The sequence below is a fragment of the Branchiostoma floridae genome, chromosome 1, assembly GCF_000003815.2.
Source record: "Branchiostoma floridae strain S238N-H82 chromosome 1, Bfl_VNyyK, whole genome shotgun sequence".
NCBI lineage: Eukaryota > Metazoa > Chordata > Leptocardii > Amphioxiformes > Branchiostomatidae > Branchiostoma > Branchiostoma floridae.
Genome location: NC_049979.1, coordinates 24,709,322 through 24,724,686, shown reverse-complemented (window position 1 = coordinate 24,724,686; position 15,365 = coordinate 24,709,322). Strand labels below are relative to the sequence as shown.

The following is a 15,365-nucleotide window of genomic DNA, read 5'->3' as shown; positions in this document are numbered from 1 at the left end:
CCCACTTTCCTGTTGCTTAAGAAACTGTTTTTTGTGTGCATATCTTATTACCTGGATGTCTTATCTTCACCGGAGTAGTGCCATTATTTTCAGTAGTACATTGTCTTAAGTTGTCTACACAGTCTTCTTCCTAATTACAGTTTCTCAGTGATTAATGCGTCGGTGGTGATTGGTCTAGTTTTGCAAATGTACTGGACCCATTAATATGGCCTAAAACGCTTTGATCCGGTATTTCTGACGACTGGACTTCGTGAGTATGTGTTCCTGGTGACCTTAGATATCGATTTCTATCCGCCTACAACTCATCATGCTGCAGTAACGACTTGCCGCTTGCTATAAGTCACTGACGACACCTCAGCCTACACCTGTGGCCCTGCAGCTGAAACAATCTACAAACAGAGGCGAAAAAATATCTGCAACTGGGTAAGAGCGAAACAGCTTTTTATGAATACACAAAACACAAAATGCATATAGTTCTCGGAAGCAAAAGTAAAAAGTCAAAAAGACCCAAACTTGCCTTGACTGCCTTGACTTGCAAACATATAGAACAAGTCACATAGGTAAAACTTCTTGGTACTACTGTTGATGAATGTTTCACCTGGAACACTCACAGGAAATCTACCTCAAAGAAAATAGCCATGTCTCTTGGAATGGTTAAGATGTGCGCGAAATTCATGGCCCAGACGCTGTTAAACATGACAATTGAATGCCTTGTACATATTATCTCACATTGACTATTGCAGCCCAGTGTGGTCTAGCACGACGAAGAGGAACATAAACTACAGGACCTACAACGAGTGCAGAACAAGACCACTCGTCTCCTCCAGATGAAACCGCAGTGGAAACCCGTGAACACCAGACTGTTAATGAACACTATGGCTACTTTCAGGAGAATTGTCTTCACTACATTCTCCTACGTACGGTCCCCAACGTCTAGCTGACTCAGCCTATGGGGCCCTGCTGGGGATCCGCCAGCGATTTTTTTCTTGGAAAAATGGGTAGAAATTCTGGCAGTTTTGAGGTCAATGTGACTGGGGAGGGTTTTACCTTCTGATTATGGCCCAAAAGCTGAGTTTTTGTGGCTATCGGGGGATATGAAGTTGGGACTATTTCCTTGTTGTGAAAGGGTCTGTTCCCTTGGTGGTTATGCGTTTGAGGGGGTGGTAGGGTTTGGGGGTATTTTTCTGCAAATTATGCCGTATGATTTCTAATGACAGTGGAATTTTATCACAGCTGAGATGATGGGCTTTCATATGAGGGTAAGTTTGTATGCCAGTAACGTCAGAAACTTGAGTTATTGGCACTGTCTTTCGGTGCCTTTATGTACACATTTCAATGTGCCGGGGCTTGGCCTGCGTCTCCCCTGCTATCTCATGGCCTACCCGCAGTTACTTTCAGTTCCTGCTTATAAACATTACTGAGCTTACCCTTATATGGGCAGTAAGCCGTTGGGGATCGGGCGTAGGAGGATGGTGCTATGCAAGACGTAACATGATTGGCTGATAGCTTCCCAGCGGCCTTTGCGAGACAGCTTTCGGCAACAAAAAGCCCAAGAAAAGCCTATTCTCTGATTGGTTGACAGCTGGTTTGTGGCGACAATCATAATAACCGCTGGTTTGTTTGTTTGTTTATGGTAGACATCTAAATAGCAGGGCCCCATAGGCTAATGCCGTTGGGGACCGGGCGTTAGGAGGATGCTTCACTAATGAACCTGTCTGTCTCAGTAGTAAACTGACCTCTGTTAACTTAACGTCATATAACCTACTGATCGTAGAAAAAGTGGGGCACTTCGTCTTCCACTGCTTCCAGAAAAGACGTCAAACCCCAAATGCTTAGATCGTAGCTCTCAGCAGTCCATATTATTACTAGAATAGTCACTTGTTTCCACTTGTCACCATTGTTATCTATACCAAGTATTTCATTTACTATATATTCTGTATGTTCCATGTTCCAATGAACCCTCGGGCAAGGACTTGCAAATAAACTTTCGAATTGTTGCTAACAAACAAAATAGCCACAGTACTCGTTTTGCTGCAAAGTTTAATGTCAAGTTACAAGGACAAACTAATTGAAAATGACATTTAGGAATAGAGCAACATCAATGTGGAAGAGACTACCCGTGGCGCTGCAGTCCGCCCAACCTTTCAAGTCAATCACAAATGGAACTACTTTCCAATTTGAACTGAAAAACGCTCTCGGCTGTTCAACTTTTGTGCAATATGTTAACGTATTAATGGCATGACCATAAAGTAGTGACATGACATATATGTAAATATTTGATGTTTTGTATGTTGGTATGTCATGATATTTAGTTATGAAGTCCAGGAAAATTAGTCGTGTGCCCTAGGGCCCTAATTCAAATCGTTGAAATCGAAGCATGGAGCCCCGACCTAACTGTAAAATACGGACCGGTCGGAACACTGTTTCAAACATGTATACGGCCCGGGTATTATATATCTTACTCTTGAACCTTGAACGTGGACATCAGGGATGTCATCACGGGTCACAATAGATTCTTCTTCTTCACTCAGCCTTATCCTCCATGAGAGAGCGAAACTGTGCTTTGTTGATGTTGATGATTTGGGTGTCCCTTTTAAGGTTATTGATGAACGTAGTGCGCTGTCTGCCCCTTCTTCTCTTTCCCTCTGTTGGCTCTCAGAGGATCAGCTCGTTGGCTACCAGTTCTGTTTGTCGGACACAGTGTCCGGCCAGCGCCATCCTCCGTTTCCTGATCTTATGAGAGAGTGTAGGGAGGTCACCGTACAGTACAGAGTTCCTCACTCGGTCCTTCCATCTCTCTCTTATGCCTAGGTTACACATAGCCGAATTTGGCTTCCGACTCTCTCCCGACTATGGTTAGGTGTGATTCGGGAGCTAAGGTGGCTGGCATTCGGCTGAGTGGGCTGGTGTTCGGCTGCGCCATTCGAATGCTTTGAAATGTTCAAAACATTCGGCTCTAAACGGCAGGTCTGGAATGGGTTGGCTTTTGGCCGGCTGGTGTTCGGCACTGTCGGCTAGTGTTCGGGAGTAATTCAGCAGTCAGTTTTAACTGTTTAACCAAGCCATAAACACTGCTGACTTACTCCCAGCACAAAAAACATAAATGCCGTATTACAGCTATCTGCAGCTGCGATCCAAATTTGATCTCTTGGTGATGTTTACAAATAGATTAAAAACTGAAATTGCTACGTTTTTGAAAATCGCTCATTATGTCCATTTCAAGTCGTGAGAGGGTCAGCAATCGGTTGGGAATCAGTCAGGAGTGATTCGGCTATTTGCGGCTAGAGGTCGGGATGGTTGGGTATAGGTTAGTTGGCATTCGGGACACTGTCGGGAGTAAGTCATTTACTGGTCGGGTGATTGTTAGGACTTGGTCAGACTGCTCCCGAACTACTGCCTAATTGAGTCGGCTAAGAGTCGGCTGGTGTTCGGGAGCTAAATTCGGCTGTGTGTAACCTAGGCATTAGGGTGCTAGACCCGAACCCAGGGGGAAGGTACTAGTATACGTAGCGTTTTGAATTGTGTATTGAACTGGGTAACGTAGGAGGTAACGTTACATTACCAGAAATAAAACCACAGACTTATAACTCCCCAAACCACCTTTAGTTTCCTGTTCACATTGTCTGATTTGGCCGTGCATGTTACGGCAGATAGAGATAGCTCACTATAGAGAGCTCTGCTACCGAAACCACCGGGAGAAGTATGGTTGTCTGCGTAAGGTCATATATTTACTTAAAAAAGCATAATAGTTCTGTCGTCTCGCGGGATTGAGGCACTTGTACACTCGTCAAAGGCCACATCCCTTTATACAAGTTCGCATTTTGGCAATAACTACCTTCACCAAAAAGGTTATATTTTGGGTAGCGGGTGTATGTATGTGTGTAGAACACCGGCATAACTGGAGAACGCCTTGGTGGATTGTATTGATAATTGGTATGTGGGTAGATCTTGATAACACCTGGAAACAATTAGATTTTTGGCCCCCTAAGGGCTTGTTACGCAGTGGAACTTCTGGGTTTGATATCTGAAGTTCTGGACGTGCTGTGGTCATGATTTTTAAGTGGTAGATAGCTCGTGGGACAGAGAGTAAGTGGTATAGATTTGGGCACCCTAGCGGTTTGTTTTGGAACTGCAGGGCAGGTTTAGTGTCAGACTTTGAAAGGGAATAAATCAAGAAGGGATTGACGGATTGTCATAATTTTTGGTATGTAGATAACTAAAGTGATGCTTCATAATTACACATTTATTATGCAAATTGGAATCTAACTTGCATAATTAATTAGAAAATCGTTGAAACACCCTCAGTTCAATTATAAGACCATTACAACATGTGACATTTGTCAATGAGAAAAAGGATATTAATTTATGCAAATGAGGACATTACTTCCATAATTATAACAAACAGAATTAATACAGCAGTTGTAAAGGGTAGAAAAATTTGGCGAAGGTATGGGGTCGTGGAACTGTAGTTTATGACTGTTTTAGGTGGATATAAGCGTGCTAGTGCTATTCTCGACATTTGTTTCCCGCACACCACTCCAACTACTTTGGCAATGTCTTTCACCAGCTTCTGTGGCTATAACAATCACGTCAATATTGTATGATCAAACATTACAAGGGGTAAAACATGACAGTCTTGACTCCTCTGACATCCTCCCCTCCACTGCCTGCCTGAAGAAGCAGGAGATGTTTCTACTGACAGCTCAACATGCTGACAGACTTTCCTGGTACTGGGGAACACCAGCATATCACATGTCAACTTTTATGAATCTAATATATACTTACTAAATGATATTTGAAATGATATGTATTTAAAACATATGAAGAAAAATGCTGATCCCATTGTAGACATTTTAAAGTCTCACATATTAAAGTTGTGTTTAATGTAACTATTATACTAATAAATAACTTCATCAGGTTGGCAATTATATACAATGTAGTAAGATTCTTTAGCCACAACCAGGGAGTACTTACTGCCAACGTTTCGATGTCTATCAGACACCATCATCAGGGTAGAATGACTGGAAACTACTTCTCGCTGCTACTTATCGCCGATGTAGGTGGCGCTGCAGCAGCAAGAATACCGTCCAAAACGTGGCTCAAACAACATAGATAAATACTTGGCTCCCTAGTATTTTATGATACACATAGTATATCAAAACGTATAACATCATTCATTGTTAAATTATAAATGAACTTGGTTGACAATGTGTAAAGTTTTAGCATATTTTTGGCTAAAGATGAACCTCACCTTTTCAGGTGTGTTACACAGCATCCTTTTGTGTTGCACTCTGGTGAAGACATTGTTCTCTCTACTGTCAAATGCAAACGTTAGGACAGATGACGATTCCTGAAATTGAGGTGACAAAAAGATTGCTGGGCAAGAACACTCCGCAGCTATAACTGGCAATCAGCCATTACCTCTACATTGCACTACATTAATCTCATAAAGTTCACAAAGCTAGAAACAGTGGTCTATAAACTTAGTAGGGAAACGTCCCGATAGGTGTTTATACATGTACATTGACAAAAAGTTACATAAAAAATCGAAACAAAATACAATCTTTTAAACTATAATGGTTGATTCTGTCAAAACTTTTCCTTAAAGTTTATGGTTTGCAGGTATCCAATTATGTTACAGAGAAAATGGAGCAGTCTTGTCATTAACATCCATTGGCATAATACCACCAGGTTTAACATGTTACTGCAATTTCTCAAGCGATACTAATTTTGCAAATGATCATCGCATCATTTTCTCCAGTTACATGTTGCTGTTACAGCTTACCTTTGCCACTTCTTCTGTGTATCTTTTTTTGTCTCTCTTGTCCTACTAAAACATAATATCGTAATTGGAACGCACCGCGGAATTGCACGGAAAACGGGCGCGTGGTTGGGAGGGGGTTCCATAATACCGCCAGGACGAAACACGGCACAATTAACTGCCGCTATGTAACATGCATTGGCATAATACCGGCAGTAAGACTTATACCGGCCAATCAAAAATAATGGAATTTAAAGAGATCTACACATGTGACAATAGTTATTTCTGAGGTGTGCACACTTCAGACATCTAGGTGTCCAATACATCATTTACAAAGCATCGATAACAATGCATTCGAAGACAACAAGGCCAAAAGTTTTCAGTATCTTTTTCGGGGTAGGCAGCTCGTCGCGGGACGAACACACTGTCACATTCATTGCCAGATTTGTAGATCATAATTACACATGCTCACGGCACAAGACGAACATGATTCAACAACAATCTTGAATTTCTGTTGGTGACCTACAACTCATGTAAAAGTGTGAAGAACCGTTGCATAATAGCCCGGATCTACGACTGAATGGGCAAAATTGAACGTACGCAGCCATTTTCCCGCCATTTTTATATCTACGCTAGCAGTGAAGTGTTACGTCATAGCGGTTGTGACGGACAGAAGTTAAATGAAAATTCTTGACAGTATACGTCCGTTTTCTCATGACATTTTGTATGCTCATGCAGGTTTATGTTTTATGCATTTACTAACAGAAAAGGAAGGAACATCAGAGGATGATTGTATAAAGGTACATAGCGACAGTTAATTGTGCCGTGTTTCTTCCGGCCGGTATTTTTACCCCCTCACAACCACGCGCCCGTTCGCCGTGTAATTCCGCGGCGTGTTACAATTACAATATTGCGCTTTTAGCAGGACAAGAGCAGAAAAGTTACACAGAAGTGGCAAGGGTGACCTATAACAGCAACATGTAACTGGAGAAAATGATGCGTTGACAATTTGTCAAATCAGTATGGCTAGAAAAATCGTCGTAAACGTACCGGTATTATGATAATAGATGTTACCTTTATACATCCTGTGTTGTTCCTTCCTTTCCTGTTAGTAATTGCACAAAACAAAAACCTGGACGTCTAATGACGAGAATTTTCATTTAATGTTGGTCCGTCACAACCGCTATGGCGTAAAACTTTACTGCTATCGTAGAAATAAAAATGGCAGGAAAATGGCGGCGTACGTTCAAGTTTGCCCATTCAGTCGTAGATCCGGGCGACAATGCAACGGTTTGTCACACTTTTACACGTGCAATTATTATCTACAAATCTGGTGATGGACGTGACAGTGTGTTCGTCCCACGACGAGCTCGCCTGCCCGGAAAAGGAACTGAAAACGAATGCACTGTTATCGAAGCCTTTTTAAAAATCTGTTGAAAACTTGGATGTCTGAAGCGTGCAACCCTAGGAAATAACTGTTGCTGCACTAGTAGATCTCCTTAAATCCATCGCTGATTTATTTGGCGGTATTACATGTATGATTAGAGGCAGTAATATGATAATGCCTGGTGTTAATAATTCGAACAATGAAAGATGTAACAGTTTTTAATGTGCTATGTGTATTATAAAATAATGTTGTTAGTATATTGTAATGTTAGAAGTAGTCCAGGAAATGGTGGTTTGAAGTGTGTGGTTGAAACTGCCATGCAGTGTTTTATGGCAAAGGGGAATGTTGGCAGTCAGTAAAGTGGTCACTAACAGGTACAAACTGTGAACATAAAACAGCACAAACACTTCCCCTTTCACACTTTTCTTAGAATTCAAATCTAAAATGTGTGCTGTGTGGGCCATGCGGGAATGCTTGATATCCATTCCTCAGGCCAAACCAATTTTAATTGTTGTTTCTTGAATTCTTTCAGAAAAAAATTGGGTCGGTCAGTCAAAAAAATAAATTTAAAAAAATTTGCAAAAAGCCGGGGATAGGAGAGATCGAGGGGCTTACTCAAGTTACAGTTAATTTAGGGGGTCTCTGGTAGCATAGTCCAAAGTTGAGGAAAAATTATTAACGAACCCTCCAAAATAGGCTCATACAGCTACTGGAATTTGAGGCCCATAGTTAATTTGAGAAAGGAGAGGCAGTGAAATTCTGTCAACACAAGGTGTGGCCAATAATTTGAATTCTTTTTTTCAAATCGGAAAAAAATGGGGTCGGGAAATCTGGGAAACAACAAATAAAATTGGTGTGGCCTCATGAACAAAATTGAACTTTTGACCTTTTCCTGATCCAATACGATCGGCCCTTCCTCCATTACAGCGCATGTGACAGCGCTTAAACTTCATGGGCACAGCAGAGACTCCATCAGTGCCAGGCACACAGCATTCATGCAACAACATAGCAGCTGAAACTTGGTCAAGTACAACAACCAGAAATGCCAGACACTCTACATGTATGTTAACTGAACTGAACTGAACCAAGTAGAAACTGAAAAAAAAAATACAAAAATGTATTCAATTTGACAGAAAAATTATTGGTAAGAAGCCAGACAGAATAGCCATCCAAATGGTGATATCAATAACCTCTTCACCCACCTCAAGTTCAAGCCAGTCCATGGTACAAGTAGCTCGTGTGTAATGGTGTCTGTGACCCCCTGTAATGGAACAAGCGGGGCGGTATTGATTTTCTGTCATGCGAGCCTCCCAGAGGGTTCCCTCGGGATGGATGACATCCATGAAGGGATCTCCAGTCATTACAAATCCTGGACTTGCAGCGCAGCAAAGTTCCCTTGAAATGATTTTGCAATACATATATCATGTAGCTACTCTAGAATCCATTCGGGAATCAGTTTGTACATGTAAATGATGATATTGATATATAGGTTCTTCAGACAAGAGATTTACAGGAGATGTACTATGCCAGCATCATGGCTATCCCTATAACTGAAGATGTTGGAATAAGATGAAATTTATTACGGCTGGGTCAACATAATCATGACCCCCTATTTGTATGTGTGTCTGTAGGAAAGGATGAATACATTCAGAGCATCTTCCTATAACTACAATACAATTCAGCATAAGGTCTATAAAAGATCAAGCTTTTGTTTTTCCACCATGAAAAATTCATGGCAGTTATATTTACCTCCATGAAACTGGAGGTATTGTTATCTCCATGAAAAATGGAGAATATAGTTTTGGGTGTGTCTGTCTGTGTATCCTGATTTTTGTAGCTGCATAACCTCTGGATGGATTACGATGATATTTGACATGTGGATAGGTTGCACAGGAAAAGCCCCATGCACACATGAAAGGTCAGCTGGCATATACAAGTTCAACTGGCAGGAGGCCCCAAATCAAACCTGACCTTAGGGACAACATAAACCCATGTACCAAATATCATGACAAATGTATTGCATGTTGCGTTTTGGAGATATAGGGCCAGAAATGCCCCACTAAGAAGCAATATTGCTACTAAAACCACACCTCCATTTTCCACTATGTATTAGGTCTCATTCATGAGTTATTTCAGTGTATAAATGTGTTTCTTTAATGGGCATGTTCATAATGAACCTACGTGAAGTATATAGATTAATTTAGTATTACTCATTCTTTGTGGAGCACATTAACCCTTCATCGTCTAAAAAAAAATCCCAACATAGACATTTTTGATATGACAATTACAAAATGCTGTTAGTTATATATACACCGCTGCCATCAGTCGACCACACAACTAAAACATGTGTACCTCCGACCTAGCACACGGCTATCGAACATTTTTTCAGTTACTAACAAACTTTCACCAATCTAACATTTGAGATCAGACGGGCGGGCTGAAACAGAACTTCCCACCGCTAACAACACGCATACGTGCAGCCATTTATTTCCTTGGTCGGAACTCTTTTAGGGTAATACATGAAAGAGATCTGTAATGTAGACTAAGTACATTTTTACATGTATATCTCTTCCCACACGAATAATACACGGCCCCTATTATCCAACATAATGAGAAAAATGTAGTGCCGTACGTGTAACGTGTACACTCGAACATGTATAATGTAAAATCCCTATAAAGCACTGCAACAATTTCCTAGTAACTCAGGACGGTAACTGTTGTATAATCTAGTGTTGACCTCTATTTCTGAAACTCTGACCTCTAACCCGGTCACTTCTTGTTGACCTACCTACACATTATACATTTTAGTCAGAACTACATTGTGTACATATACAATGTACAAACACTCAACACTAGTAGGAGACACACCATACAATCTGTCTACAGAATAAAAAGTTCCTAATTCACATGATTTGTATCTAACATCGACTATCGACTAGTAATTCCGCCAGGTGCCATAATACCGCCACCTCAAAAAACATTAGTATAGAGGTCTTCCCAAGATTGTCTTGAACACGGAATGTTAAATATCCTAAATGTAATACGATTCAGATATTTAGGTGTTGAAGACAATCTTGAGAAGGCCTCTATATCGTTTTTTTGAGGTGGCAGTATAATGGCACCTGGTGGATTAATGCGAATGTATGTTACTTCAGTTTCCATTTATGTCCAGGTAATTGTTATTCATAGTGTGTAGCAGTTTACAGGAAGCACAGTCCTCCCTCTGCACCACATGTGCAACATCCAACAACCACAACACAAAGTCAACTGATACCCTGCTATTACATAGACTACATTGTATACCACTCTATACCTTGGATTTTTCGAGATTGGCTTCAGATATACAGTGTAATCCCACAGAATTGGTTTTCAGAAAACTCTGTCCAGTCCAGACAGGTAAATGGGGCGGAAAACCCTGTCCAGTCTGAAAAGATGGTCTGTATGGGGGTTCCTGGTAATACTTAAACAAAGCTACAGGGTAAATTCAGATAGCACTTAACACTTCATTGCTATAGAATTGGCAGCATCATGAGTGACTAGTAAGTGAATGAAAAGCAAATTTTTCTATATATATATTTTTATTTCTATTCAATTTCACTCAATGCCACTTGCCACTTGGTCTATTATAACTGTAACGGTGTAGTTAATTTTCTTTTCCATCCAAAAATCAAATACTTCAAGTATACAGAGCCAGAATCCTGAATGACTTGTAAGACAATGTTGATGCCTGATTGGGGATGAAGCATTGCTAGTACCACGGACTCACACGTGTTCCTCAGCAGCCTCTCTTGTAACTTCTCTGCACAACCTGAGAAAGGACCAATACAGTATTACGTGTCAGCAATTCTATCAGTTGCTTGTCATTGTGGAATGCAAATAGTAACCATTTAAGTGCGAAAAACTGCACACTTCGGTCAATTGCATGGTATCTCAAACTCCCATTCACTCCTGGATATACAGGGCTTGAAATCCCACCTGCATATGCAGGTTAGTGCAGGTAAAATTGGAGCTGTGCAGGTATTTCTGGTTATCTACCTGCACCTAACCTGCACTGGTTCATGTACTCAGGGTTTTATACATAACTTGCATATGATTTTCCACCATTTCAACTTTTGGAGAGTGACTGTGTGTGAGTGAGATGTGTATATGGTGTATATGGATTGTTATTAGCTGCATTGACTGTTAAGTGTAAAAGAAAACATAGCAATGGTTCCTGAATAATTCTAGTATGATCCATACTTCCTAAGTTCAATCAAATTTGCCTGGTGCAGGTATGCAGAAAAAAAGTATTTCGAGCCCTGCCATTGTACCATGTTGCGTTAAAGTCTCATTGATGAGTTTCTTCTTTCCATAGACTTCTATGTTATAATTCGTATTTTACATGGTCACGTTTATAGTGAAGCTACATGAAATGTCAGCAGATTTTTCCTTCTATGTTGAGCACATTTACTCTATATAATGGAAAAAAATTGCCAATGACTAGAATCCATAGGTTTGTTGTTTATAGCAATTACAAGCTACAATTAGTCAATCCCCGCAAAAGGCCCTTTTTCCCTGCTAGCGTACAACTACACCACTCAGAACCCAGGACTGTGTACCTCCGACCTAGCGCGCGGCTGTCTAACTTAACCCGCTAATTTCTTCATTTACAAGCAAGCTTTCACCATCTAACTTTTGATATCAGTTCGGCTGACCAAAAGGGAATCTCACCGCTAAAAACATGCGTCCATGCAGCTGTTCAGTTTTTGGCTCGGATCTATTTTAGGGTACCCACTCAGAGTAATACATCAATGAGACCTTAAATGGAGAAACCTAGAATCAACAGATTAGAAATTGAAGTGTGGATAGACGTGTTAGATGGTTTCATCATGTCTCCAACATACATGTAAGTGTTACAGAAACAACGAACATTGAAGCTGTTGTAGAAGCCAGCAGACTCAGGTGGCTGGGCCACGTCTTAAGGATGCCTTAAGAAAGACTGCCCAGATTCCTCCTGGACTGAGACCCAAATTTTGGTAAAAGATCCAGGGGGAGACCCAAGGAAGTCATGGCTCAACATTGCCCTTGAAGATGCCAGAATAACCACGGGAAACAACCTTAAGCTGTGCGACACAGAAAAGATGGCCCAGAACCGCCTGGAATGGCGAAGGATGGTACGCAAGAGACGTAAATTCCTGGATGCAGGCCACTCGTGACGAGGAGACCTTATCAAGTAACAAGTAGTAAGTTCACAGCAGCTAATCACCAATCAAATATCATGAAAATCCATTCACAGCTTCTTAAGTTATGTTGTCTACAAACACACAAAAATACAAAGCCTGCAAGCTGTACTACCGTAGGAAAATGCCAGGTAAACCAATTTTAAACTTCGTTACAATTCTAAAACCCTATATCCATACACAAAATAAATATATATATATATATATATATATATATATATTTAATATGGGTTTTAAAATTGTAACATAATGTTTACTACCGTCATAGATAAAGTTAACTTATATTCAAGCATTTTCAAACTTGCCCTTCTAAGGCTTCTATTCCACAATTGCTACACACCTATTCAGATCCATTCACAGCTTCTAGAGTTATAAGCTGCTAACCTACACTGTACATACAGACCTAAAATCCATCGCGCAACTGAAAACATATAGCATTCTTGCCAAAGGCAACAACCAAAAGTATGGCTCTATGACTGTTTTAGTAAGAGGAGCATTCCACTCCAGAAGCGGGTATCATAATTCCTCAGAGAGTGAATGGTTATGCTTGAATTAAGTTTGTTTGGTTAAATTTAACATAAGTTGAAGCCAAATCGCAGGGTAAACAATGAGTGTAGCGAACAAGTTCTTCAATTACCCTGAGGACCCTTTTATAATTGAGCATTGGTAGGGGAAGATGCGACTTAGACCATGGGAACAGGTATAGATTTCGATACTATATAATACTGTTTTAAGACTACTTTTTGAGTGGAATAACTGTGTGCACAAACGTCATCAGAACTGCCAGCCAATACGTTTCAACTATCATTTATGGGTCATTCTGTAGTAATTTGTCCATGTATAAAAATAGCAGAATAGTCCATAAAATGTGGCCAAACCTCTGTATTCTAAGGGTCCCTTGTCTTCAAAATTTTTGTGTACCTTCCTAAACTGTCTGATCATCACTCTACTGCTGTTCGCTTAGAGACCCTCCCATAAGCGAGAAATTGTCCACGACGTCGGTCATACAATAAGTTTTGTGCCGCCATTTTACATTGACCTGCTTTCAACTTAAACTTTTTTGTATCTCCCATTTTTTCCTCCCTAAATGTGTGACTGCTCTCTGTCAAGCTTATCCTGACTATGGTTAGCAAGAAAGTGCTATGGAAGTCAGCTATGCTGGCAAAATCATATACCGCGCAGTACCTTAGATGGGGGTACTTGGATTTAGGAAAGGATTTTTGTCTAAAAGACAAATTGGGTAATAATACAACATTGTGAAAAGTTGATTTTTTGGCATCCGAAAAAATATAATCTATCAGAAAATAACACTCGCTTCTGGAGTGGAATGCCCCTTTACGCTTGAACCCCACACACTTTACCATCCACTTTCAGTTTTGAAGGTTATTAAGTTCTTCAAAAGGATAGAGTCTACAGTATATATAATAATGATAGGAGGAGCTTTTGCATCAAAAACAAGACTACAATGTACATGTACAGTGGCGGCAGCACAGGGGGGCATGTTGGGGGGGGGGGGGGGGATGGGCCATGCTGAAACCTTGTGTATTTTTTCAATGATGGAAATTTCATTAAATCAAGCTAGTCTAACGGCAAAATCTATCCCTGAAATGCAAGAAATGGCTTTTCAGAGTCCCAATTTCAAAATTTCGCCAGACCTCCTTTGTGACGGCCCGCGTCTTTGTCAGACAATATGCTGCGGGAGTGTCGCTCTCAAAAATCTTTTAAACTAATAGAAATTTTACTATTATAATTAGCTTAAAGTTTACAAGCAGAATGTGGTCCCCAAATGCAGGAAATGACGTTTCAGACGGTAAAGATTTCAAAATTTTCTCTGGACCTCCCTAGCGATGACTTGCGCGTCGGGTGCTCACAACGACATGGTGAAAATTTGTGTGTGTCATCGCCCTCAAACATCTCTTTCTTTGACCAAAATGGCATTAGATTTAGCATAGTCTGCCAGCAAAATTTGTCCCTAAAAATACAGAAAATGGCGTCTCAGAGGGTGCAGATTTCGCGAAATTTCCCCAGACCAACCTTGCGACAGCTCGCACCTTCGGTACTCGAAATTGTGAAAATATTTTTGGGGCACTTTGCCCTCGCTATAACCATATGTTTTTCTAACAGAATTTCCATCAAACTTTGCTTAGTCTGGCAGCAAAATTTGCCCCTCAAAACGCAGGAACCACCTGCTCTCATTAACCCACCTGTACATCCTCACCTGTCCATACAACCTTTTTATACGCTTCAGAGCATGTATTTCCTATCTGTGGAACCTACGCCGGAGAGGTCGAAGGAGGTGGATGGTGAGCGTTAGAGGAGGAGAGACATTCGTGTGGGACTGACTTGTGGGTGATTTGTTGGTTATGTCGAGTTTATGGTGCCCTGCCCAACATCCACAGGGGGAGGTCGTTCCAGCCGCGGGCAGCAGGCATGTGTATCATAGGCTGGCCATAGCTGGGAGATGTGTTGTACAAGAGATGCGAGGAGGTTAAGTTACATCCGTGAAAAGCCTACCCACCCGTCCTCTTTCTTTTCTTTTCAGAGAGACCGTTCAGTGACCCTTTAGGCGACACTCCGGACTTCATACAAACAATATATTCGTCCGCCGCTAGTTGTCAAGTTTCAGAAACGCCGATGAGAGCATGACTTGAATTGTATTTCAGATTATTTTACACTTTTGCCTACTAGTACGTAGAATTTGAAATGGTGAACCCCGAAACTGCCTGCTGCCGTTCTGGTGTAGAAGCCTCCGATATTCTCAGGTTCCAAGTTGCTATTACTCTGATCCGCGGATGGGGATCTAAGCAAGTTCAAACCCCAATTTGGCGATAACTTCCTAGCATGCTGGGATGTACACTAGGCGAAGGAATTCCCCGCTGGGAATTGCGATCTGACCCCAACATGGCTTACTGGGTTACACGCTGATCAATGGGAGGTGGTCCCCCTGCAAATATTGTTCAAATTCCAAATCGGGGGTTTCCTTGGTTGCACGTTTGAA

At 41.1% G+C, this 15,365-nt stretch overlaps 1 protein-coding gene and 1 long non-coding RNA gene across 14 annotated transcripts in view; both read right to left on the bottom strand.

Annotated features, from left to right (window-relative positions):
• Positions 1-291: 291 nt before the first annotated feature.
• Positions 292-4,165, bottom strand: LOC118409168. The gene is made up of 2 exons (XR_004830411.1): positions 1,681-4,165; positions 292-957 (listed from the first exon to the last, which is right to left on the bottom strand). It is a non-coding gene; the product is annotated as an uncharacterized LOC118409168 (long non-coding RNA).
• Positions 4,166-4,331: 166 nt separating this feature from the next.
• LOC118409100 overlaps positions 4,332-15,365 on the bottom strand; it is a 19,929-nt gene continuing 8,895 nt past the window's right edge. The window contains exons 2-7 of one of the 13 annotated variants that reach the window (XR_004830409.1): positions 10,915-10,956; positions 8,351-8,409; positions 5,786-5,830; positions 5,252-5,350; positions 4,975-5,066; positions 4,332-4,730 (exon numbers count right to left, since the gene is read on the bottom strand). Coding sequence is in view for 7 of the 13 variants with exons in the window: in XM_035809976.1 (XP_035665869.1) it covers positions 5,186-5,350; positions 5,786-5,827; positions 8,351-8,409; positions 10,915-10,956 (308 nt within the window). In the remaining 6 variants the exon portion in view is untranslated. Of the gene's footprint in view, positions 5,351-5,785; positions 5,831-8,034; positions 8,161-8,350; positions 8,410-10,914; positions 10,957-15,365 lie in introns of all 13 variants that reach the window. The other 12 variants (XR_004830406.1, XR_004830407.1, XR_004830408.1 and 9 more) reach the window with 12 other exon arrangements.